Source organism: Petaurus breviceps, unplaced genomic scaffold (genome assembly GCF_028583685.1).
Source record: "Petaurus breviceps papuanus isolate PSGF00001 unplaced genomic scaffold, PetGlider_PUasm1.0 99, whole genome shotgun sequence".
Taxonomy (NCBI): Eukaryota; Metazoa; Chordata; class Mammalia; order Diprotodontia; family Petauridae; genus Petaurus; species Petaurus breviceps.
The window spans coordinates 21,514,157-21,537,815 of NW_027187465.1; the positions used below are offsets into that span (position 1 = coordinate 21,514,157).

Genomic DNA, 23,659 nt, shown 5'->3' on the forward strand with positions numbered 1-23,659 from the left:
ATGATCTTATCAGCTCCTTGTGTCAAACCTTTTCTTACTCTTTACATCTGTTTGCATTGAGACCTGATTCCCTCCTGATTACATAGCTTTCCTGGACTCCCTTTCAGGCAGTGGTTATACATTCACTCAAACTCCCTTCCCCCATCCGTTGGTCATAGTAGGAGAATTTGAATTCCTATTGCTATTTTCTAATTCTCTATCACCATCACTTGATAGCCTTTCCTCCTTGGCAGTTCATTCAATACATATTTATCACCCAATCAAGATTTTGGCAGCAGTTATCTATTGACTTGTGCCATCATTAGGGATGCACACAATTGGGATGACATTGAATAGATTAGTTAGGTATAATTGTCTTTTAAAAATTATATTGTCTTTACCTACCTATGAACAATAAATACTACTTCAGTTATTTAGATCTGAGTTTATTTGTATAAAAAGTATTTTATTTTTATGTTCATATAGTTCCTTTGTTTTGGCAGGTATATGCTCAGGTATTTTATACTGTCTAGGTATTTTAAATGGTCTAAAACAGTATTGCTGATTGTAAAGCCATGCACGAGCAGCTTTCCAGAAGAATGCTACTGTGAACAGCTTTTAAGGTTCTGATTACATAGTATAGTGAACACTATTCAATAACAAATCAGAGCAAAACATTTATAGAAAATCAAGGTACAGCATTCCCGGTGTTACAACATATCACAGAAAATCAAAATACAGCATTCACAATGACTTATCACTAAAATGGCCACATAGTTTTTCACCAAAGTGGTCACAATAATTTTCAACAAAGTGCAGTCATTTAGTAACTCAATCATTCAATCATCCTTAAGGGTCACAAAATACAATAGTCAAAGTTCTCCACTCATGGTGCATAGTAAGTTACAAATCAGTCACTATTTAGTCATTAGTCACTATTCAATCATCAGTCACTCAGTAATCAGTCACTATTCAGTAATCTCTTAAGGAGTAGTGGAAAATACACAGGCCATCCACCCCTTGGTCACAAGTAAATCATAATCTTCTCAGTTAGTGCACAATATCCAAGTGGTCTTCTTTCAGCTTGACTCCAGGCTGGACGTCAGTCTCAGTTCCAATTGTCACCTGGATTCAAAGGCAGGAAGCTCCCAGTTCCTTGTCCAGCTCCTTGTCCAGTTCTTCATCCAGTTCCCATTCCACATTGAAGCTCACGGTGTCCAGTCCACCTGAAGTCCATAGTTCCTATTTCTGGGAAGACAAAGCTTACCAGAACCACAATAATATTCATACACATTGCCGGCACCATTATTAGTTCACTATATGCTTGTGAAATCAACTCAGATCCACCAACAAGGTCTGAGAAGTCAACACAAATCATCAACATAGAAATCAGCACAGACCCACAAACAAGGTTCATGAGGTCAGCACAAATCATCAGTAAAGTTCCAGGACCTTCAAAATCCTCCTCCAGGACTTCTGTACACATAGAACGAGAAAATCCTCTTTCAGGCTTCCAGTAAGGTCCCAGGGCTTCTGTACAAAGTATCACAAACAAACATCAACACAGACAGAGCAGACAGAGTGCTGGGATACCACAAAAGTTTTCTCCTTCACTCTGCCACCATAAGAGTCTTCCCTGGGGCTCTCCTTATATAATCATCAGCTCCTTCCCCAGGAGTTCACACATTCTATTTTTTTTTTTTTTTTGCTTTTTGGAGGGCAATTGGGGTTAAGTGACTTGCCCAAAGTCACAGGCTAGTTTTTTGTGTTAAGTGCCTGAGGCTGGATTTGAACTCCTGTCCTCCTGACTCCAGGGCTGGTGCTCTATTCATTGTGCCACCTAGCCACCCTAAACATTCTATTTCTTAACAGACTGAAACAAGGTGTTAATTCAATAGCTTGAAACAAGGTGTAAACTACTTTTGTGCTTGCCATTACACTGACACATAGTGTAGTTTCTTTATTTTTCACTTTCAATTAAATGTTTTATCTTTGAGATCATGATTACTATCCCTGCTTTTTTTTTTTTACGGAATAAACTCCATTCCTACCCTTTATTTTATCTTTGTGCATGTCTCTCATTTTTATGTTTCCTGAAACCCAACATATTGCTGAATTAAAATTTTTAATATGCTATCCATTTTCATTTTATGGCTAAATTCATTCCATCACATTCTAAGCTAAAATATACTTGTATATTTTCCTCCTTCCTATTTTTCCCTCACTATGCTTCTCATCCTATTTACCTTATTTCTCCTCACTTCTCTGTTTTACTTCTGCTCACTACCTTGCCCTCCTGTTCCTTAACCTATCCACCCCTCTAAAAAAGTATTTCCCTTATCCTTTCTCCCTGCACCCCCCACCCTGTCCCCTTGCTCTTATTTCTTTCTGAATTTAGAACACACACACACACACAGAGTTATTTCTCTTCAACTCATTCTTTGTGAGATTAAGGTTCTAGCATTACTCACCCTCTTCCCTCCTAGCTTCTGTATCAGTTTTTCATTTTATGCCTCATTCATATGACATAATTACTTCTTATCTCTCTACGTGGTTTTGTTTTTTTAGACTCACTCCATCATACTCAGCTCGGCCCAAACATTTCTTTCAAACTACCCAAATAATGAAAACAACCATAAGAGTACTGCTAATATTTTAATATATGCAAAATAACAAATTTGACCTTATTGAGTCCTTTATAATTGGTCTTTAATTCTTATATTTCTCCTGGATGCTATATGTCAAATTTTACCCTTAAGTTCTGGGGTTTTTGTGACAAAATTCTGAAAGTCTTTGAGTTCTCTAAGTGTCTTTTTTTTTTTTTTTCATTCAGGATTTTACTTAACTTTGTTGGGTAAGTTAATACTTGGTCATAACCCCAGCTCTTTTGCTCTATGGGATATAGTGTTCTAAGACCTAGGGTCCTTCAATATAGTGGCTGCTATGTCTTCTGTGATCTTTATTGTAGCTCCACTATATTTAAATTGTTTTCTTCTTGTTTCTTCCAATATTTTCTCCTTAACCTGAGAGCTTTGAAACTTGACTGTGATAGTCCTATAAGTTTTCCTCCTGGGCTCTCCTTCAGGTGATGATTGGTGGTTTTTTTTTCCCTGTTTCTGCTTTGTCTTCTTGTTAAATAATTCAGGGCAGTTTTTCTTGATAATTTCTTAAAATATTGTATCAAGATTCTTTTTATTTTAATTGTATTTTTTCAGGTAGTCTGACTATTTTTTTTTCTTCAGTCTTGTTCTTTAGATCAGTTTGTTTTTCTGACATTTCGCTTTCTCTTCTGTTTAAAAAAAAAATTACCTCCCATTTCTCTGTGTTTCTTTTGCATGTGTGTTATTTTGTGTGTTGTTGCCCCTATTAGAATATGAACTCCTTGAGAGTGAGAACTGTTTTTACCTTTGTGTCCTCGTCCCTTAGCACAGGACCTGGCACATAGCAATTGCTCAGTAATTCTCTTCTTGACTTGACTGATGACTTGGATCTATGCCTGCTGCCCCCAAAGTCTTTGTTCACAGCTACTCTTAAGATTTAGGATATTGTACATACGCAGCCTTTTTTTTCTTCCTGAGCTATTACCAGCTGCCTGTGGGATATCCAGTTAGAGAGACATCATACTCAGTTTGGGTCCAGTAGAACTTAGTGTACTTTCCCCTAACTCTCCCCATTTCTTGAGGGGCCATCTAGTACATACAACCTTTTCTTTTTACTGATGGGGAAACTTAGGCCCAAAGAGATTAAGTGACTTTCCCAGGGTCCCGTAGGCAGCAGCTCTGATGGGAGCTCAGGCCATGGAGCTCCATGTTCTTTGTTCTTCTCACTGCACTAGCTTTGAGTTTCTCATTTTGTGGAGGGCACTTTCCAGTCCCCTAGCTGTCACATTGAAGACAGACATCTGCTACATTCAGCCCTTCCCTCTTCCTCATGAAACCAATCCATTGCCAAGTCTTGTCCATTCCACCTCTAGAATATTTCTTGAATTCGTTGCTTCTTGCTCCACCATTGTTCTGAAACGTGTCCCCTCTCAGGTGGACTTTTCCACATCTCTCACCTCTTCGGTTTATTTTCCACACGAATGCAGATCTGACCAGCTGATCCTCTGCTCGGGAACCTTCAGCTGCTCCCTCTAACCTGTAGAGCCAGATCCCTTCTCCAGTATTTGGCATTGAAAGACGTTCTTGCTTCCTGCCGACTGTTTTTGATTTTTTACAGTAAGCTTAAACTGATTGTCTTTTTCTCCCACAGTTGTCCTTTTGCACCTCATTTCTGGTTTTTTCTCATTTCTGGAAGCAATTCCCTACTTACCTCTTCTTTGAACCTTTAGTTTCTTTCACATCTCAGTTTATGTGCCACTTCTCACCTGAAGTTTCTCCTGATGATCTCATGACTACTTAAGAGTACCCTTCTCTCTGGAAATTGCATAATATTTCTTTTCTTAAGTAGATGTTGTTTCCTGTTCTTTTCCTCACTAATAGAAAGGAAGTTCCTTTGAGGGCAAGTGCTTGTGTCTTTCTGTCCCCAGGACCCTTCACAAGGTCCCTGGAACCTGTTGAACACTTAGTAAATACTTGGTCAGGGAAGGAAACTCAAAGGGAGAATAAGTTGGTCCTGTACGCTAGACTACATTGCTATTTTGCCAAAGAAAATGACCTAACATCGCAGCTTAAATAGGGAACAGCCAAATGCTTGGAGTGAAAGCTGTGTCTTGGTTTATTTTATTAAATGCCTCTTACCCTACTTCTAAACAGTTTTCATTTCTTAATTTAGATTTTCAGCAACATGACCACTGTTATTTCCAAATGACTGAGCTTTACTATCGCTTTTAGTTTTTTGAGTCTAGAACAAAGTCTCACAGATGTCATTTACTTTTTTGTGAATTTTGGATAATCATTATAATGCCTAGAAATTATATAGCATTTTAAGGATTCCAAAGAACTTTACTCAATATTATCTCATTGCTCCTCTGAATTCTGTGAGGTAGGTACTGTTCTTTTTCATTTTGCAGTGGAGGTAGCAAGGTGTACTGGAAAGAGTTCTGGATTTACAGCCAGAGTTTGAATCTTGAATCTTCACTGTTATAGGAGGCACAGGTATAGAGAAGCTATGATGGGAAATTGGGAGTGAATACATCAGTCAGTTCATCTTATATGTTGTTTTCAAACACTTCCAAATAATCTCTTAAAGTAACCTCAGGTGTATAATAGATGTACTTTTTGGACTGTCAGATGGTTGGTGTCTGATGGAATTTCTTTTGGTAATTCTGTCTCCCTCAGGCCTAACCTAGAAACATGCTTGCCACATCTGTGGAAAACTCCAAAGCAGTTGTGAGATAATAGCATGCAGTTATGTCCGTGATGGGATCTTGTGTTAGTAATAAAGTGCCAATTAATCTGAGACTCAGTACCTTAAGTTGTTGAATTTGAATTTTCCTGTGTCCTGAAGAGAAAGTGATGATAGGCAACAGAAGGAAGAAGTAAAAGAAAAGATAAGTAGGATACAGAAACAATTGCAGAATCCATTCCTTAATGGTTAAATTGTAGGCTTTTAGTATAGTTCCATTTTGTGAATTGATATTGAGGTTATTAGGAGTCTTCATAAATTGTAGCTATATGTATTTTAAATTCTTCCTTCTTGAGACTTTCTCCTTTGGAAGGACAGTAATGTGGAAGAAAAAAACCTGATGAACTGGCTATTAGAAGACCCTAGTGCAAGTTCTGGTTCTTCCCACTAACTAGTTGATTCATCCCACCCAAGTACTTTTGCCTCCTTGGGCCTCAGTTTATTCATGTGTCAAATGAAAATTTGCATTAGATGCTTTGTCTCACCCCTTGCAGCTTTCATATTCTTTGATTCTTCTATTTTAGTTGTCTTCCTTTCTGTTTGCTCTTTTACTTTTGATGCCTTCTCTTCCCATCCTGTAAGTGTAGATGCCCCATACATCTTGGTTCTCAACTCACTTCACTTATAGTTTAGTACCTCCCATAGACTTAGCTATAATTTTCATACTTTGCCCTTAAATCTATGTATTTGGCACTGCCTTTTTTCCCCTGAGGCATGTTTCTGTTCAAATGCCACATCAAATTGAACTCCCTATTTCTTTCAAAGCCCCTTTCTCCATCTCACTTTGAATCTCTCTTTCTCTCTCTCTCTCTCCCTCTCACTCATTCTTCTAGTTCATCTTTGGCTTTCTGAAGTCTTCTTGATTTTCTTTTTTCTCTGTCATTATTCTCATCTTTCTTCCTCTTCATTACCATTGATAGTGTACCACCTCCACCAAAAGCATACCTGTGTTGCCTCAGTTCAGACTGTCAGGATCTCTTTCACTTAAACAGTCCTTTTAAAATTGTGCCTCCAGAATTGAACCCTGTACTCCACTTGTTGTCTGAGGAGTCTGTCTTAACCAGATAATCATACTATTACCCAGCCAGAGTTCTCAATTTTACTGGTATCGTAGGAAACTTGGTAAAAAGAAAAAAAATTCTGTGACAAAATTGAATTATGTCTGCCTTATTTCCTTGAACTGACAGTTTAATAACTCTATAAAAAGGAAATTAGGGTAATTTGTCAGTTACCCGACACACATTCAGCTCTGAGTATGTGTCCTGCACAGTGCTAAATTCTAAGAGTACAAAGAAAGACAAAAGCAGTCCCTGGTCTTAGAGAGCTCACAATCTAATGGGGGCTGCAACAGTACACAACTATGTACATATAAGATAAATACAGGGTAAATTGGAAGTAATCTCAGAGAGAAGCCACTAGCATTGAGAGGGACCTGGAAAAAGCCTCTTGCAAGAAGTTAGGCTATTAGTTGAGACTTGAAGGCGACCTGGATAGGAGACCAGGAATTACCTGTTCTTATTAAGGCCATGCTGTTGGCTAGGAACTTATGCCTCCATCTGTAAAATCATGATTTTTCTTTGTTGCTTTTTGGAGGGCAATTGGGGTTAAGTGATTTGCCCAAAGTCACATGGCTAGTAATTGTGTCAAGTGTCTGAGGCCTGATTTGAATTCAGGTCCTCCTGACTCCAGGGCTGGTGTTCAATTCACTGCTCTACCTAACCACCCTCAAATCATGATTTTTTAAAGAAAATATTGTGTGGAAGATGGTGGAATAGAAGCAGGACCTCCCTGTTGCTCCTGCTTCCACCTTCCCCAATCCATGTAAAAAGAACAAACTTTGGAGCTGCAGAACCCACAAAATGACACAGAGAAGCTAACCTCCCGCTGAGGACAGCCCGGCAGGCCAGCAGGAATCGGCCAGTGCAGCGCTCTGGTTGCCAAGCCCAGCCCCATGCTGAGGCTTTACCCCAGGGCAGGCCTGACCAGCTGCTGGCCAGAGGGGCTCCAGATCAGCAGCAGCTGTGGCCGTTTCCAGATTTATCAACACATAGATGTGAGAGGTCAGTACAGTCTGGACTTTGGGACCCAGTAAGTGTGAGTGCATGGCTTTTGCCCCCGGGGCGAGAAGCTGCTGAGACTCTGGCACAGCCAGCCACCGCCATGTGGCAGCTTCAGCTCCTGGCCTGCAGAGTGTAGGGGGACCAAGCACCAGTCTGAAGGGTAATTGCTCTTGCTTTAATCCTGTTGGATCTGAATTGCAGTCTAGGGTGGAGGTCCTGGGGTGCGTGACTAGCTTGCCAGAGAGTGTGGAGGCCTCAGAGAGGGCACCTCCGGCAGATGAGAACACCCCAACGTTTGGGATGAAAGCTCCCCTGTCTGGTGGCAGAGTCCTACTGTGGCAAAAAGCCCAGTGGTCAAGTGACTGAGGGGTGACATGACCAGGCAAAGGAAACAAAGCAGACAGAAGATTCCAACATTAGACTCCTATTTTGGGGACAAAAAGGATCAAAGCATGGAACAGGAGGAAGCCAGTGAAGTCAGAACTCCTGCACCAAAAGCTTCAAAGGAAAATACAAGTTGGTTACAGGCCATAGAGGACTGAGAAGCAGATAAGAGAAGTGGAGGAAAAATTGGGAAGAGAAATGAGAACAATGCAAGAAAATTATGAAATGAGAGTCAACAGCCTGACTGAGGAAAATAACACTTTAAAAAACAGACTGACTCAAATGGCAAAAGAGTCTCAAAAAGGCAAAGAGGAGAAGAATCTTGCCTTAAAAAGTCGAATTTTCCAGATGGAAAAAGAATCTCAAAAGCTCAATGAGGAGAATCGTTGCTTCAGAATTAGACTGGAGCAAATGGAAGCTAATGACTTTATGAGAAATCAAGATGCTGTTAAACAGATCCAAACAAATGAAAGAATAGAACGCGATGTGAAATATCTCGTGGGAAAAACCACTGACCTGGAAAATAGATCCAGGAGAGACCATTTAAAATTTATTGGACTACCTGAAAGCCATGATCAAAGTAAGAACCTAGAAATCATCCTCCAGGAAGTTCTCAAAGAAAACTGCCCTGATGTTTTAGAACCAGAGGGCAAAATAGAGGTTGAAAGAATCCACCGATCACCTCCTAAAAACGATCCCAAAAAGAAAACTCCTAGAAATAATATAGGTTCCGGAATTCCCAGATTAAGGAGAGAATATTACAAGCAGCCAGGAAGAAACAATTTGAATATTGTGGAAACACAATCAGAATAACCCATGATCTGGTAGCTTCTACACTGAGGGGCTGAAGGGCTTGGAATATGATATTCTGGAGGTCAGAGGAGCTGGGATTAAAACCAAGAGTCACCTACCCAGCAAAACTATCATGTTTCAGGGGAAAATATGGTCATTCAGTGGAATAGAGGACTTTCAAGCATTCTTGCTGAAAAAACCAGAGTTGAACAGAAAATTTGACATTCAGATACAAGAAGCAAGAGAAGCATGAGAAGGTAAGCAGGGAAAAGAAATCATAAGGAACTTACCAAAGTTGAACTATTAACATTCCTACATGGAAAAGCAATAATTGTAACTGATGAAACTTTTGTCAGTAGTTGAAGGGAATAGAAATATATATATATATGTATATATATATGAGGGTATATGGACATATGAATACATACGTGAATGTGTGTATATGTTTACATAGATAGAGGGCACAGGACCAATTTAACAGGAAGGAATGATACTTAAAAGGTGAAATTAAGAGGTGAGAGGAATATAATGAGAGGAGATGGGGAGAGACAGAATGGGGTAAACTATCTCATACAGAAGAGGCAAGGGAAAATGGTTACAATGGAGGGGAAGAATAGGAAGGCAAAAGAGAATGGGTCAACCTTATTCTCATTGAATTTGGCTTGGGGAGGGAATGAAATACACACTAAATAGGGTATCTCACCCTATAGGAGAGTAGGGGGAAAGGGGATGAGAGGGGGGATGATGGAAGGGAGGGCAGGCTGGTGGGGAGGGAAGTTGGAAGCACCCACTTTTGAAAAGGGACGGGATCAAAGTAGAGAATAGAACAAGTGGGAGGTGGGATAGAAGGGAGGGAAATATAGTCAGTTTTAAAATCAAATGCTTAAATATATATTATATATATGTATATTTATATTAAATATAAATACACACACACACTATTATTAATACTATTTTGCATGTAATTGGGAAATAAGATATACAGGCACTGTGGCATAGAGATCCACTGGAAAAGTTGAAAGGGGTATGGGAGAAAATATGGGAGAGAGCAGATTGGAGGAGGGGATATCCTGTGGGACTGCTATTTTGGAGCGGTGGGTAGGGGAAAAATGGGGAGAAAATTTGTAACTCAAACTCTGGCGGAAATGAATGATGTAAATCAGAAGTTAATAAAGCATTTGAAAAAAAATTGTGTTGTCCATATTTTTTTCTCATTCAATTTTAATTAATTTTTAGTACCAAAATTCACCTCCCTCCCTAGCCTTGCAAGGCAAACGCATTATACATATGAATTCATGTAAAACATTTCCAGCTTGATATGGCATATTTTTTTCAAATCCCTTTTTTTCTTTTCAAATCCCAATTTTCTTTACTTTTATGAACTTGGTAAACATCGAAAAATGCAAACAATTCCTTATATAAAGAAGAGAATTGTGTATATGACAACCATGAATCTGATTACATATAGCTTGGTGAGTTTTTTAAGTTTGTTAAATTTAATGTATTAGTTACAAAGTTAATCTATTTTGTCTATCCCTCCTTTTGAACTTGTTTTCTTCTGATTTTTAAAAATATTTCGTTGATTCTCTTTTCTTGCTTTACTTCTTTTGGCATCCCCTATCCTTTTTTGGTGTTACTTCAACCTGTGATTATACTTTTTCTCTTAACTCTTGCATATTTCTGAAATTATATGTCTTCATGAAGGATTGGGAACCTCAGATGATGTTTTGTTACTGCTGCTCAGATTTAGGGGAAATTTAGGAAACACAGATATATTTCCCTAAGACATACAAACAGAGCATCTTCAGGAAAAATAAAAGTATTAGGAAATAGGCGGAACCACAGATATATTTCCCTAAGACATACAAACAGAGCATCTTCAGGAAAAATAAAAGTATTAGGCAAAAATTTGTGAAAATAGAGTGAAAGGGGGCGGCTAGGTGGTGCAGTGAATAGAGCATTGGCCCTGGAGTCAGGAGGACCTGAATTCAAACCCAGCTATATTTAACACTTACTAGTCCTATAACCTTCGGCAAGTCACTTAACCCTAATTCCCCTGCCCTTCCCCCTCCAAAAAACAAAAAAAAAAAGAAGAAAGAAAGAAAAGAAAATAGAGTAAAAGCATATTTTTATGTGAGAAATTTGATAGGTTTTGAAATGCTAGTGAAATCTATTTATAGCTGATAGGTACTTTGGAACGATCACATCCTATATCCTATATGAAGGACATACCTATGAACAAAGAAGTATGAAATTAGCTTGACTAAGGTATAAGAAGCTTGCTCCTTGATAAACTATTTCTGATTTTGATTCAAGGGTCAGAAGAAAAACATAAAACACTGTTTCTTTTCTCTCTCCTTCTCTATTTTATTTTAATCAGCCAAAGATCTCTGTGATATGATTGTATTTCTCCCCATGAGAAAAACAAAACCTATTATAAACCTGATAGTTAATCTTTTTTTGTGTTAGTGGTATTTTTTTTAAATTTTTCAAATGCTTCATTAACTTCTGATTTACATCATTCATTTCTGCAAGATTTTGAGACAAATTTTCTCCCCATTTTCCCCCTACCCACCACCCCAAAAAAAGTAGTCCCACAGGATATCCCCTCCTCCAATCTGCTCTCTCCCATATCTTTTCCCATACTCCCTTCGACTTTTCCAGTAGGACATGGTGGATCTCTATGCCCCAGTGCCTGTATATCTTATTTCCCAATTACATGTAAAATAGTATTAATAATAGTGTGTATATATACATATATATATATATATTTAAACATTTGATTTTAAAACTTTGAATTCCAGATTCATTTCCTTCCTCCCTTGTCACTCACCCTTACTGGGAAGATAAGCAGTTCAGTATAAGGTGTACATGTGTGGCTAATGCAAAACAGTAACATAGTAGATATATTGTAAAAGACTGACTATATTTCCCTCCCTCCTATCCCACCTCCCACTTGTTCTATTCTCTACTTTGATCCCGTCCCTTTTCAAAAGTGGGTGCTTCCAACTTCCCTCCCCACCAGCCTGCCCTCCCTTCCATCATCCCCCCTCTCATCCCCTTTCCCCCTACTCTCCTGTAGGGTGAGATACCCTATTTAGTGTGTATTTCATTTCCTCCCTGAGCCAAATTCAGTGAGAATAAAGTTTACCCATTCATTCCCTTTTGCCTTCCTATTCTTCTCCTCCATTGTAACCATTTTCCCTTGCCTCTTCTATATGAGATAGTTTACCCCATTCTGTCTCTCCCCATCTCCTCTCATTATATTCCTCTCTCACCTCTTAATTTCACTTTTTAAGTATCTTCTCTTCCTATTAAATTGGTCCTGTGTCCTTTATGTATACCTTTAAACATATATATACACATTCACATATGTATTCATACGTCCTCCGCTATAGACATATATATATTCCCTTCAACTATTTTCATACTGAGAAAAGTTTCATCAGTTACAGTTATTGTTTTTCGATGTAGGGATGTTAGTAGTTCAACTTTGATAAGTTCCTTAAGATTTCTTTTCCCTGTTTACCTTCTCATGCTTCTCTTGATTCTTGTACCTGAATGTCACATTTTCTGTTCAGCTCTGGTTTTTTCAGCAAGAATGCTTGAAAGTCCTCTGTTCCACTGAATGACTATATTTTCCCCTGAAACATGATACTCAGTTTTGCTGGGTAGGTGATTCTTGGTTTTAATCCCAGCTCCTTTGCCCTCCAGAATATCATATTCCAAGCCCTTCAGCCCCTCAGTGTAGAAGTTGCCAGATCCTGAGTTATCCTGATTGCGTTTCCATAATATTCAAATTGTTTCTTCCTGGCTGCTTGTAATATTCTCTCCTTGATCTGGGAATTCCAGAACCTGGCTATAATATTCTAGGAGTTTTCTTTTTGGGATCTTTTTTAGGAGGTGATCGGTGGATTCTTTCAACCTCTATTTTGCCCTCTGGTTCTAAAACATCAGGGCAGTTTTCCTTGAGAATTTCTTGGAGGATGATTTCTAGGTTCTTTCCTTGATCATGGCTTTCAGGTAGTCCAATAATTTTAAAATTATCTCTCCTGGATCTATTTTCCAGGCCAGTGGTTTTTCCCATGAGATATTTCATATTGCTTTCTATTCTTTCATTTGTTTGGATCTGTTTAACAGCATCTTGATTTCTCATAAAGTCACTAGCTTCCATTTGCTCCAGTCTAATTCTGAGGCAATGGTTCTCCTCAGTGAGCTTTTTAGATTCTTTTCCCATCTGGCAAATTCGGCTTTTTAAGGCATTCTTCTCATCATTGCCTTTTTGAGCCTCTTTTGCCATTTGAGTTAGTCTGTTTTTGAAAGTTTTATTTTCCTCAGTCAGGCTGTTGACTCTCATTTCATAATTTTCTTGCATTGTTCTCATTTCTCTTCCCAATTTTTCCTCCATTTCTCTTATCTGCTTCTTAAAGTCCTCTATGGGGCCAGCTAGGTGGCGCAATGAATAGTGCACTGGCCCTGGAGTCAGGAAGACCTGAGTTCAAATGTGGCCTCAGACACTTAACCCAAAAACTAGCTACGTGACCTTGGGCAAGGCACTTAACCCCAATTGCCCTTCTATACAAACAAACAAAAAAAGGGGCGGCCAGGTAGCACTGCGAGTAAGAGCACTGGCCCCAGAGTAGGGATGACCTGGGATCGAATCCGGGCTCAGACACTTAGCACCCACCCAGAAACACCTGGGCGTGTAACCTTGAGCAAGTTACTTAACCCCAATTGCTTTAAAAAAAAAATAACATAAAGTCCTCTATGGCCTGTTACCTGCTCCTATTTTCCTTTGAAGCTTTTGGTGCAGGAGTTCCGACTCCACTGTCTTCCTTCATGCTTCGATCCTTTTTGTCCCCAAAATAGGAGTCTGATGTTGGATTCTTCTGTTTGCTTTGCCTCCTTTGTCTGGTTATGTTGCCACTCAATTACTTGACTTTTGGTCTTTTTGCCACAGTAGGACTCTGCCACCAGACAGGGGAGCTTCGTACGAAACGCTGGGGTTTTCTCAGCTGCCGGAGGTATTAGTTGGGTGCCCTCTCTGAGGCCTCCACCTGCTCTGGCAAGCTGGACACACACCCCAGGACCTCCCCCCTAGACTGCAATCCAGATCCAAGCAGGTTAAAGCAAGAGCGATTACCCCTCAGACTGGTGCTTGGTCCCCCTACACTCTGCAGGCCAGGAGCTGAAGCTGCTACGGGGCGGCTGCACAGCAGCCCTCAATGGCTTCTGGCCTGGGGAGGAGCGGGGATAAAGCCTACGTACTCCCAACTACTAGGTCCCAAAGTCCACACTGCACTGACCTCTCACTTTATCCTTAGCATCTATGTGTTAATAATTCTGGACTGCCACAGCTGCTGGTGATCTAGAGTCCCTCCAGTGGGTGGCTGGTCAGGACCCCCTGGGGCTAAAACCTGGGCTTGGCTCCCAGAGTGCTGTGCTGGCAAATTCCTGCTGGCCTGCGGGGCTGTCCTCAGTGGGAGGTCAGCTTCTCTGTGTCATTTTGTGGGTTCTGTAGCTCCAAAGTTTGTTCAGAGTCCCCTTTTTCATGGATTGGAGGTGGTGAGAGCTGGAGCCCCACAGAGGTCCTGTTTTTACTCAGCCATCTTGACTCTGCCCCTTGATAGTTAAATCTAAAATCCTATATGCCATTCAAAACCCTTTATAATGTATCTTCCTGCTGCCTTTCTGGTCTTCTCACACCTTACTCCCCAATATTTACTCTTAGGTCCAGTAACCCTGGCCTCCTGCTTGTTGTTCCATTTACAAGACCCTCTCTTTCCCTATTTTGGGCATTCTCTCCTTTTGCCCAGAACACTTCTCCATTGCTCTGACTATTGACCTCCATGCCTTCCTTTAATTCCCAATTATAATCCCACTTTATGCAGGAATTCTTTTCCAGTCCCTCTTGAGTCTAGTCTAGTGCCTTCCCTTTATCAGTTATTTTTATTATCTTGTATATGACTTGTTTGTACATTTTTAGTCACCTAAACAGTTGATGAAAATGAATAATTAGCTATGATGTGAAGTGTTTTCTTAATTACTGGCAAGTGATGTATTAACATTCAGTTCCTTTTTTTAAAAACAACATTTATACAAAGTGTTACAGAAATCTTTAAGTTAAATCTTAAAACTACACTAATGCTTTTGGGGACATATTGTCTACACATTAACCTTTGTAAGGAAATAATCTCTTCAGATGTAATTTTCATCTTTTCTACCACTAACACTCTGAGACTACAATCTCACAAAAATTGCTAGAACAACCGATCAGTGTTGATTTTCAGTTTATTAAAAAATTTTCCAGATAGAAGAATGGTATATAAGTGGAGGATGAGTTTAAATCAGAAAACAGCCTTCCTCCTGCAGTGAGAGTCCATATAAGGACCCTTTCTTCAGAAAAATGTGTTATGGTCCGTGGTGATTTCAAGTTGGCATGTAAAATACCTATGCCCAGTGGATCTTTTTAAAAAAAAAAAAAACTTGACATTTGCAATGTAAGAAAGGAAAAGGAAGCGGGGAGCAACCATTTATTTTAGCATCTACTCTGTGCCAGGCACTATGAAGGGCTTTACAAATATTTTCTCATTCAGTCCTCACAACAGCTCTGAATGGTAGGCAGTCATCCCAGTTTTACAGTTGATGAAACTGTGGCAAACACAGGTTAAGTGACTTGCCAAGGACCCTACAGTAAGGATCTGAGGCTGGATTTGAACTCCCTGAACTTCCTGACAGTGTATCTGTGCACTGTACCACCTATCTGTGATTATAATATCTTGATCATGTAATTACACAGCTGATCCATTAAGATTACAGGGAATCTACAAGGAAGGAGGTATTCCGGTGGAGTATGCAAATGAGAGTAGGCACATGCCTCTTACCATTGGGAATCATATTCATGCAAGAATGTTGAACCTAATGTTGAACTTTATTGGTAGTTTGGAAACAATTTGATGTCAAGTTGAAAAACTGCAAGAACAGGCTGTTCTTAGGAGGTGTCAGAGTTGGATATAATGACTGCACAAAGATGAAAACCATTGTGAGTCTGATCATGATAGTCTCATAATGTTTCAGAAGCAAATTTGGCATTCTATCAGAAAAGAATCATATATTGAAATGAGTACCCTTTGAATCATTGTGGGAAACCTCTGAGGGCTTGTCAAACACTAAATGGGACCCTCTGCTGTATCTCACTTGACTCACTGAATTTGCAATCCATTAAAACCTCAGAACATTTTCAGGTAAATTGTGTCACCTCAGACTTGAAAAGTAAATTTTTGAGGGACCAAATATAAATTTTATGTTTATTCCTATTAAAATTAATTTCTTAATATAAATAATTTTTATTAGTCTTTTTTAAAGTTCCTGTTTTGGCAGTCAACAATGTTTTATATCTTTTCTGTCTTGTCTTACTTAGCAGTTTGATGAGCATTCTATCAGTAGGGGGAGCCTATGAACCATCTTACCATTATTAGCCACAACTTTTTATGTTTTCTGGTTAATTATTTTCCCTCATTAGTATTGTCACTATTGAAGTAGTTCAGTCTTTGCAGTAGTATTTCAGCTTTTGGTTATTGGGCAAAGGCTGTCCATTTGGAATACCTGTTGTTAAATTAATGTTCCTAGATGGTCTAAAAATTGTGAATATTACATCCTCTTAATACTTTACTGTCCTTGCAAAAAAGCCAAATGGTGCCACATGAGCCTGAAGGCCATTATAGAACTTAATTTTCTTCTGTGGGCTTATGTGATCAAATAATTCTTGAGGCTTTTATGAACTGTCCCCTCCACGCTCACTCATTCTAGGATTTTATTTGAAATCTTCTGGCATGATGAAACCTGTTAAAACTTGCACTTAGCTGGTCCAGCTTTTGGGGCCCAAGGCCACTTGCATGCCATCATCAGGTATTGGAACAGGACTTTGTGGGGGATTATAATTATATTAATGGTAACCTATTGAATTTGTTCTGTTTTCAGTAGTTTTAAGTTGAAACTTATTAGGATTCCCCTTAGGTACCTTTGACTAAAGACTGACTTGAATTTAGTGTTTTATTCCCTTTGCCGAAGAGTTGCCTGTAGGTTGAATGAGTCTTTTTTTTTTTTACTAAAGGTAAAAGGATCCTTATTGATCCATTTCAGTTTTTTTTTCAAAGGGGTCATTCTTATGTTTTCATTATCTGTGGTGGGTCACCCAAAATTAAGGAATGAACAATAACTTTTTCAAAAAAATTTTTAAAGAAAGATTATGTAACTTTAGTTACAGTTGAATTGCAAATCTTTGAATTACATGAATGCATTCTGGTCTTTATTGAAAGTTCATTTGTAAGTTTATTAGGAGTTCTGTTATCCTAGTGAAATAATGTTATAAAGGTCAGTTAGCTATGTAGGCTAGCCCACAACATCTAGTTGAAATACTATATATTTGCAATGAAGAGATGGAGAAAACAATATTGTTATGATGCTTGTGATTAATCAAAACAAATGAAATTGAATTCATTTTAAATTTATCTTTAAGCCTGTTGCTTGACAAAAATCAGCTTTGGCTCACAGATGGAGCAGGGATGATGGTGTAGGGAACAAAAAAGGCACAGAAAGAAATTACCTTGAAGTCACAGGGCAAATAGTGGGAATGTATTCTAAAGGATATATTAGTGAGGAAGTGAATTTCTGAGATCAAGTTTATGAAGCTGAAATTTGTAAAATATAAAGAAAAAGGGAAGGAAATATCTTCAGAAGGGGAAGAGATGATGATTAATTGTCTCCTTCCAGCCACATAGTGGAGCCCTTGGCTCAGGGTACCTGGGTTGCTGCCTCTTGGATTTTGGGGTATAGATGTGGAGAGGAGGAGGAGGGGAGAGTCCCTGGGCAGCCTTACTTGTCTTTGTCTCTATGGGATATTTATGAGTCGGGTGTTTGGCCGCAGAGGCTTTCTGTAGTAGGTGTGTGTGTGTGTGTGTGTGTATGTATGTGTGTGTGTGTGTGTGTATGGATGTGGATGTATACACACATGTACATATAGATGTATTGAGACAGGCTTACTGAGGACTGAAGAATTAAATCTTTTTTGACTTTATCTGATTATTTTAATTTTTTTCTCTTTCTATATTTGTAGTTCCTTCAGAAACAGGTAACTTTTTTTTAGCAGTCCCATTTTGTTACTGCATCTTGCTGTCATAATGCTCGTTTCTCACTCTACTGTGTAATGGAAATTAATATACTTGGCTTGTGTATTATGGCACTATAAAAATCTGCATGCAAATTTCCACTGTCCTGTTGAGAATTCTTCACTGCCAGCTGATTTCCTTGCTATTCAGTTATATCTCAAATGTAATAACAAAATAATACATATTGCCACATTGCACAAAATTAGAGTACTTGTTCAAAGGTATTTACAAATTATTTGCATTACAGTACAGAATGAGGTATGTAAGACTTGGTCAGCCTCTACTACTTAAAAAAGAGATAGGATGAAGTAATACGATGAATGTTAAAACTCTATGGTTGGAATACTGGGATCTTCACCAGTGCATAGCATTTGTTGCCAGGTGGCACAAAAGCCTTACAGATAAAGGTTTTTTCCAAAGTCCACCAAATAATAATAGTTTCATCTCACTTCAGTTTTCTGCCTTTATGTATTGTATTTGCTAAAGTTCATTTTAAAAGTGGGACTTTAATTCTGATCAAAACACTTAATGATATGAAAACTAATTATTTCACCTTGTACTTGTATTTATTGAATTTTCTACTTCTGTTATTGACTGTTTCTCGAACATGCAATGAAGTTAATATATAACTGTTGACACTTGAATAATTATTTTAACAGGATAGTGTCACAAAACCCCAGATTAATGATAAAAAAGGAAAGACAAAGCAATTTAAAATAAGTTGGCAGGATGTGTCCCTTATTAGAAATCAAATCATGGTTGGCCAAATCATTAAAGGGTTGAAAAGTTGTTGCTAAGTGGACTTGAAATATGTAGATGATTTTCATGTTGGCTCCAGTTGTGAAGTCTCCCTTTAATTTTTTTTCAATTAAAGTTATGCCCATGTAAGCAACTTAAAACTCTTTCTTTTACATATCAGACTTAGGCTTTGAGGACAGGTTGTTGTGGTCTTGACCCTTTCCCTAAGACAAGTTATTTTATAGAATTCAGGGTACCTTTGTTTTTGCACATGTACACCTTCTAAAAGAGGAAAAAGGAGTGCTCAATTTAAAAAATGTTTTTTTCACTTGCTCTTTGCAACTCTTTTCACATGACTTTTCGCTTCCTGGATCCAAAAGTTTAACATCTTTTATGTTGGATGCTTAATCTACTATGCCTTAGTTTCTTTTTTCCATTAATACATTTTTGACAACTAGTGTAAATAGTATATTAATGTGAATTTGAAGATAGAAATTGATCATCTAATTACTAAATCTAGTAGTTTTAGCATGGCTAAATGGAGGTTTATTTATTTGATTTTCCTTTTATTTTTTGAATAGGAATTTAAATTCATTTTGAGAAGATTAGACAAAACTTCACATTCTAAAACCACATGAGATGAATTTCATTATTTAAAGGATACCCAAGAAGAAATATTAATGTTGTGTTGTACTGAATCCTCTAATTTAACAAAAACAAGCAGTTTTCAGTAAATACCTACTATGTGAAATGCACTACTACTATGTTAGACACTAGCACTTTTGAATCTGTATACTTTTTTGAGGTTCTCTTGATTTGGAACTGAAAGGAAGAGAAGTCACAGAGTCCAACCTCCTCTCTGTAGATGAGGAGACAGAAGCATAAAGGACTTAACCTATGGTCACAAAGCTTATCTAAGGCCAGATCTGGGCCCAGAGTGCCCTATCTCCAGCTTGCTGTGTGTTGGGATGAGATGACCCCTACACCCCCCTCTTGGTTTTATGAACCCAGTACTCCAAGGCAGATAGATAACTATCAGTCGTTCTAAGGAGGCAGTCTTGATAGACTAAACTACTGGCTTTTTACCTGATTTAGGGAGGGATAGAGAGAGAAAAGCTCCTAGCATTCCCTACCAGCCACATACAGCTTTTTGTAATTTTGAAGTTAGTATGAGTGAGAGCAGCTGGTGTAGATGCTGTGGCCCTGTCATCTCCATGTTTTTTTGGCCAGAGCACTTGAGGTATAGCTGCTATGGGATGGTTTGTTCCCAGGATGTCCAAAGCAATTGCACTTTTTCCTTTTGTTTCCTTATCTGAAAGAGGGTTTCTAGGTTCAGTCATACTGTCCTTCTCTGACATGTGCTGGCAAATTCCAGGAGTGGAGATGGCAGTGTCTGGCAAATTTGTTACACCTCCAGTTGGATGAACTGGGCCAAGGTTGTGAGCTGACATTCTCCACCAGAGGGCATACCCTGCTTGAGTTGTAAACTCAGTATTTCATCATAAGATCATAACTATCTACAGCTAGAAAAGAACTCTAGAGGTCATCTCATTTCTTCATTTTTAGATGGAAAATGTGGAAAGGATTTGCCTAAGGTCACATAACTGGTGGATTTGAATCCCTAACTCTAATTCCTGCATGCTTAATGCCTGCTTGGTTTCTGCATTCCAGCTAGAGGATATTTCTTAGACATTGCTGCCCTCTAGTTCTTATAAGCTGTTGTTGCTGGGTAATAGGAGAACAAGACATTGACAGACTTCAATGATTCACGGAGGAAAGGTACCCAGTGGTGGATTGAGAACAACTGACTCTCAGGTTCTTAATAAAGTGACTCCAGGCTCCTCACTACTTTGCAGAATCCCATAGTGACCAACTTTAAGAATTCAGAGGGATTTCAGAGGCTAGTTAGTCCAACCCATACGTGAAAGGAGTCTCCATTGTAATATACCCAACACGAAGCCTTTGTTTGAGGACTCCCTAGGACTGAGAGAGTTGTTCTTTTTCCTTATTGGAATTTCTGATTGTTGCAGTGACCTTCTTTACACAGAGTAGTTTTACAGACACCTGGATTTTGTTCTATTCTGTTTAAAATGCTTTTTTTGCCCCCCCTGACCAAAGTAGCTGTCCCTAGCATATAAATCTTTTGGATTTGGAGAATAAAATCTGTTTGTTTTTGGCCATAGATAATATAAATGTATACATAATGGATTTGTGAAGCAAAAGATTCCTTTCTTAAAGCTGGTATCTTTCTGTCACTTCAAAAATCTAAAATAATTTATTTTAATAATTTTATTTATTTAAATAATTTAATAATATATTTAACTGTAGCAACAAAAAATATAGCATCACATGTCCTCACATTGTATACTTTTGAAATTATCTTTAATAGCCATCCAGAATGATAGGCAGTTTTCATTGAATCATATCTGAATTAATTGAATCTTAAAACATCCTTATTGTGAATATTGTGTTGGCAAGTCTAAAGTTGATTTTCAGACTTTATAACAGTGCACTTATTTAGTTGTTTTTTAGTTTAATGAATATTCGTTGTAATTATTTGCCTGATTAGTGACCTTGCATTTAAAATCTTTTATAGATGCTTTTACTGATTCAGCTATCAGTGCTAAAGTAAATGGTGAACACAAAGAAAAGGACCTTGAACCATGGGATGGAGGTGAAACTGCCACCAATGAAGAATTTGAGGCTTTAGAGACCGATGTTGTAAGTAACATTTGCAATTCAGTTCATTAATTGTGTAGTTATCTCTGGTAGGCACTTGGCTAGGTATTATAGTACTAGATAATTTAAGAAATTAGGTCATTGTACATGTGATTATCCTGTGCAGTCCTAGTTTTTTAGGAGAATTAATTGAAGTGAATTTCTTTAAAATTGATTAGTTATGTAAATAAGAACATTTCTTGATGCAACAAGTTGCTAATTCAAGAATTATGCTCGATTTTTTTTCTAATCTCATAGGAGTAAGATTAATTCCTAGTGAATTATGTTTGTGATTCAAAATTACAGATAGCTTCTTAATTCAGATTAGTAGATGAAGAAGGTAAATGCAATACACTTAGCCTGGGTTATAACCTGGTTTCACTATCTGAAAACAAATGGAGTTTTACAGTCAATGATGTCTCCCATGAATGTCTGTTTCATTTAAGAAGCTAAACTTCTCTGATGCTGAAAGGAAAATGAGTATATTGCTGTTGGTCTCTCTGTGTGGTCTTTGTTATTGCTGTGACTAAAACATTGATCACATAAAAGTCACCCCCTTTTGGTGTGGGGTGAAGAGACCCTGTTCTTAGCTAGACTGATTTGTCAGATGCCTCTTTTTCTAGACCTAGTTTTGTAACTCATCCAACGGTATCCAACCTTCCAGAGCTTGCAGGGTCTCCTCCATGCACCTCAAGGAGTACCCTCGAAGAGGCTGATTTCAGTGGTGCTCTCCCTGCATTCCTGAGGACATGGTTTTTAGGAGTGGCAATAGATTGTGATTAGATGAAGAATAGCAAGAAATGAGTGAAGATTTGTGTGGCATGGCCATGCATGGTGTGGTGACATGGAGTTTTGTGGATATTAATTTGTCAGCTCTGTGGAGAGTCAGTTGGAGAAAGGAAGAGACTAGATGTAAGGTGATCAGCTAATAAAAGTGAGAGGGGATATTTTCACAAGATTGTTTTAAATGATATTCTCTTTTTTGAATTGTCTAGTGTCCTTGGTTCTAAGGGACAATTTTTAGAACTTTAATGGACACAGTTTGTTGAATGGTATATGTGTGTCTTAATGAATGGCTGAAGGGCCAGGATTAAGTCACTTTGTAAGCTGTGTAGTGGAAGGGACATGGTACCTGAGACCAGAGAGTGAGATTAGACTGGTTACTGGAGGTAAAAGCCAACTTCATGTTGCACAAGTTAGAGCATGTGTTTTCATCTTGAAAAGGATCCTTGGCCACCACTGACTGTCATCCTCTGGTGAAGGAGGCTCTAAGTGGGAAGTCTACCTCCTGATCTTTCTACAGATGTAGGAACAACTAGTTATCATTTTGCCAGTTGAATAATTACAGAAATTATGTCTTTGAGGATACTTAGAAGCATTTTGATGATGATGATCACCTTATTCAACTTATTGAATATTTCTGAAACGAGTAGCAAGCATTTATTATTTGCCTACTATATTCCAGACGCTATGCTAAGCTTTGGAGATGCAAAGAGAGGTAAGTGACAGTTCCTGTCCTTAAGGAGCTCAAAATCTAATGGCAGAGACAGCAAGGAAACAAATACGCACAAGCAAGCTGACTACGGGGTAAATAGGAGACGCTCGATAGAGAGAGGACATTGGAATCCAGACGGGTTGGGGCAGGCTTCCTGTGAAAGACGTCGGGGAAGCCAGAAGGCAGACATGAAAAGGGAGAGCATGCTAGACATGTCACTGCATCAGAGAGGATGTTGTGGGGAGGGAGGTGTGAGAAGACTGGAAACGTAGGAGGGGGCTAGGTTATGAAGGGATTTGAATACCAAGTAAGAATCTGTATTTGATCCTGGAGGGGATAGGTGATAGGGAATCACTGATTAGGAAGAGTGATGTCGTTGAAACCGAGCTTTAGAAAAAATTTAGTGACTGAATTGGATTCAGGGATTGGAGTGGGGAAAGACTAGAGGCAGGCAGATCCACTCTTACATCATTATAGTAGTTGAGGTGTGAGATGATTATGACTTGGCGGGGGGGAGTGGAAGGTGGCCATGTCAGAGGAGAGAAGGGCGTATTGGAGAGCTGTTATGAAGGTGAAAGTGATAGACACTGACAACACCTTGGATATGGAATGAGAGAGAAGTCATGAGGAGCCCAGGATGACTCCTTAGCTTGTGAGCCTGAGGGCCTGTTAGGATGGCGATGTCCTCTGCAGTAACGGGAGTTTGGAAAGGGGAAGCATCACTGTGGGAAAGATAATGAAGTACAGTTTGGATGTATTTAAAACATTTACGAACATCTAGTTTGAGGTATCAGAAAGGCAGTTGAAGATGTGATATTGGAGGTCAGCCAGAGGGGTAGGGGCAGCATAAATAGACTTGAGAATCATCAGCATAGAGATGGTCATTAAATCCATGAAAATGATGAGTAGTATAGAGGGGGAGGAAAAGAGGGCTCAGGACAGAGAATGTGATGTGGAGGGAAGAACAAGAAAAGGAGACT

General features: G+C 38.7%; 1 protein-coding gene across 4 annotated transcripts in view; it reads left to right on the top strand.

Moving 5' to 3' along the window:
- The window catches only part of ATXN2 (ataxin 2), a 123,645-nt gene that overhangs the window by 53,117 nt on the left and 46,869 nt on the right, over positions 1 to 23,659 (top strand). For all 4 annotated transcript variants that reach the window (XM_069081474.1, XM_069081475.1, XM_069081472.1 and 1 more), the window contains exon 6: positions 21,063 to 21,187. In XM_069081474.1, the coding sequence (XP_068937575.1) occupies positions 21,063 to 21,187 (125 nt within the window). The remainder of the gene's footprint in view (positions 1 to 21,062; positions 21,188 to 23,659) is intronic.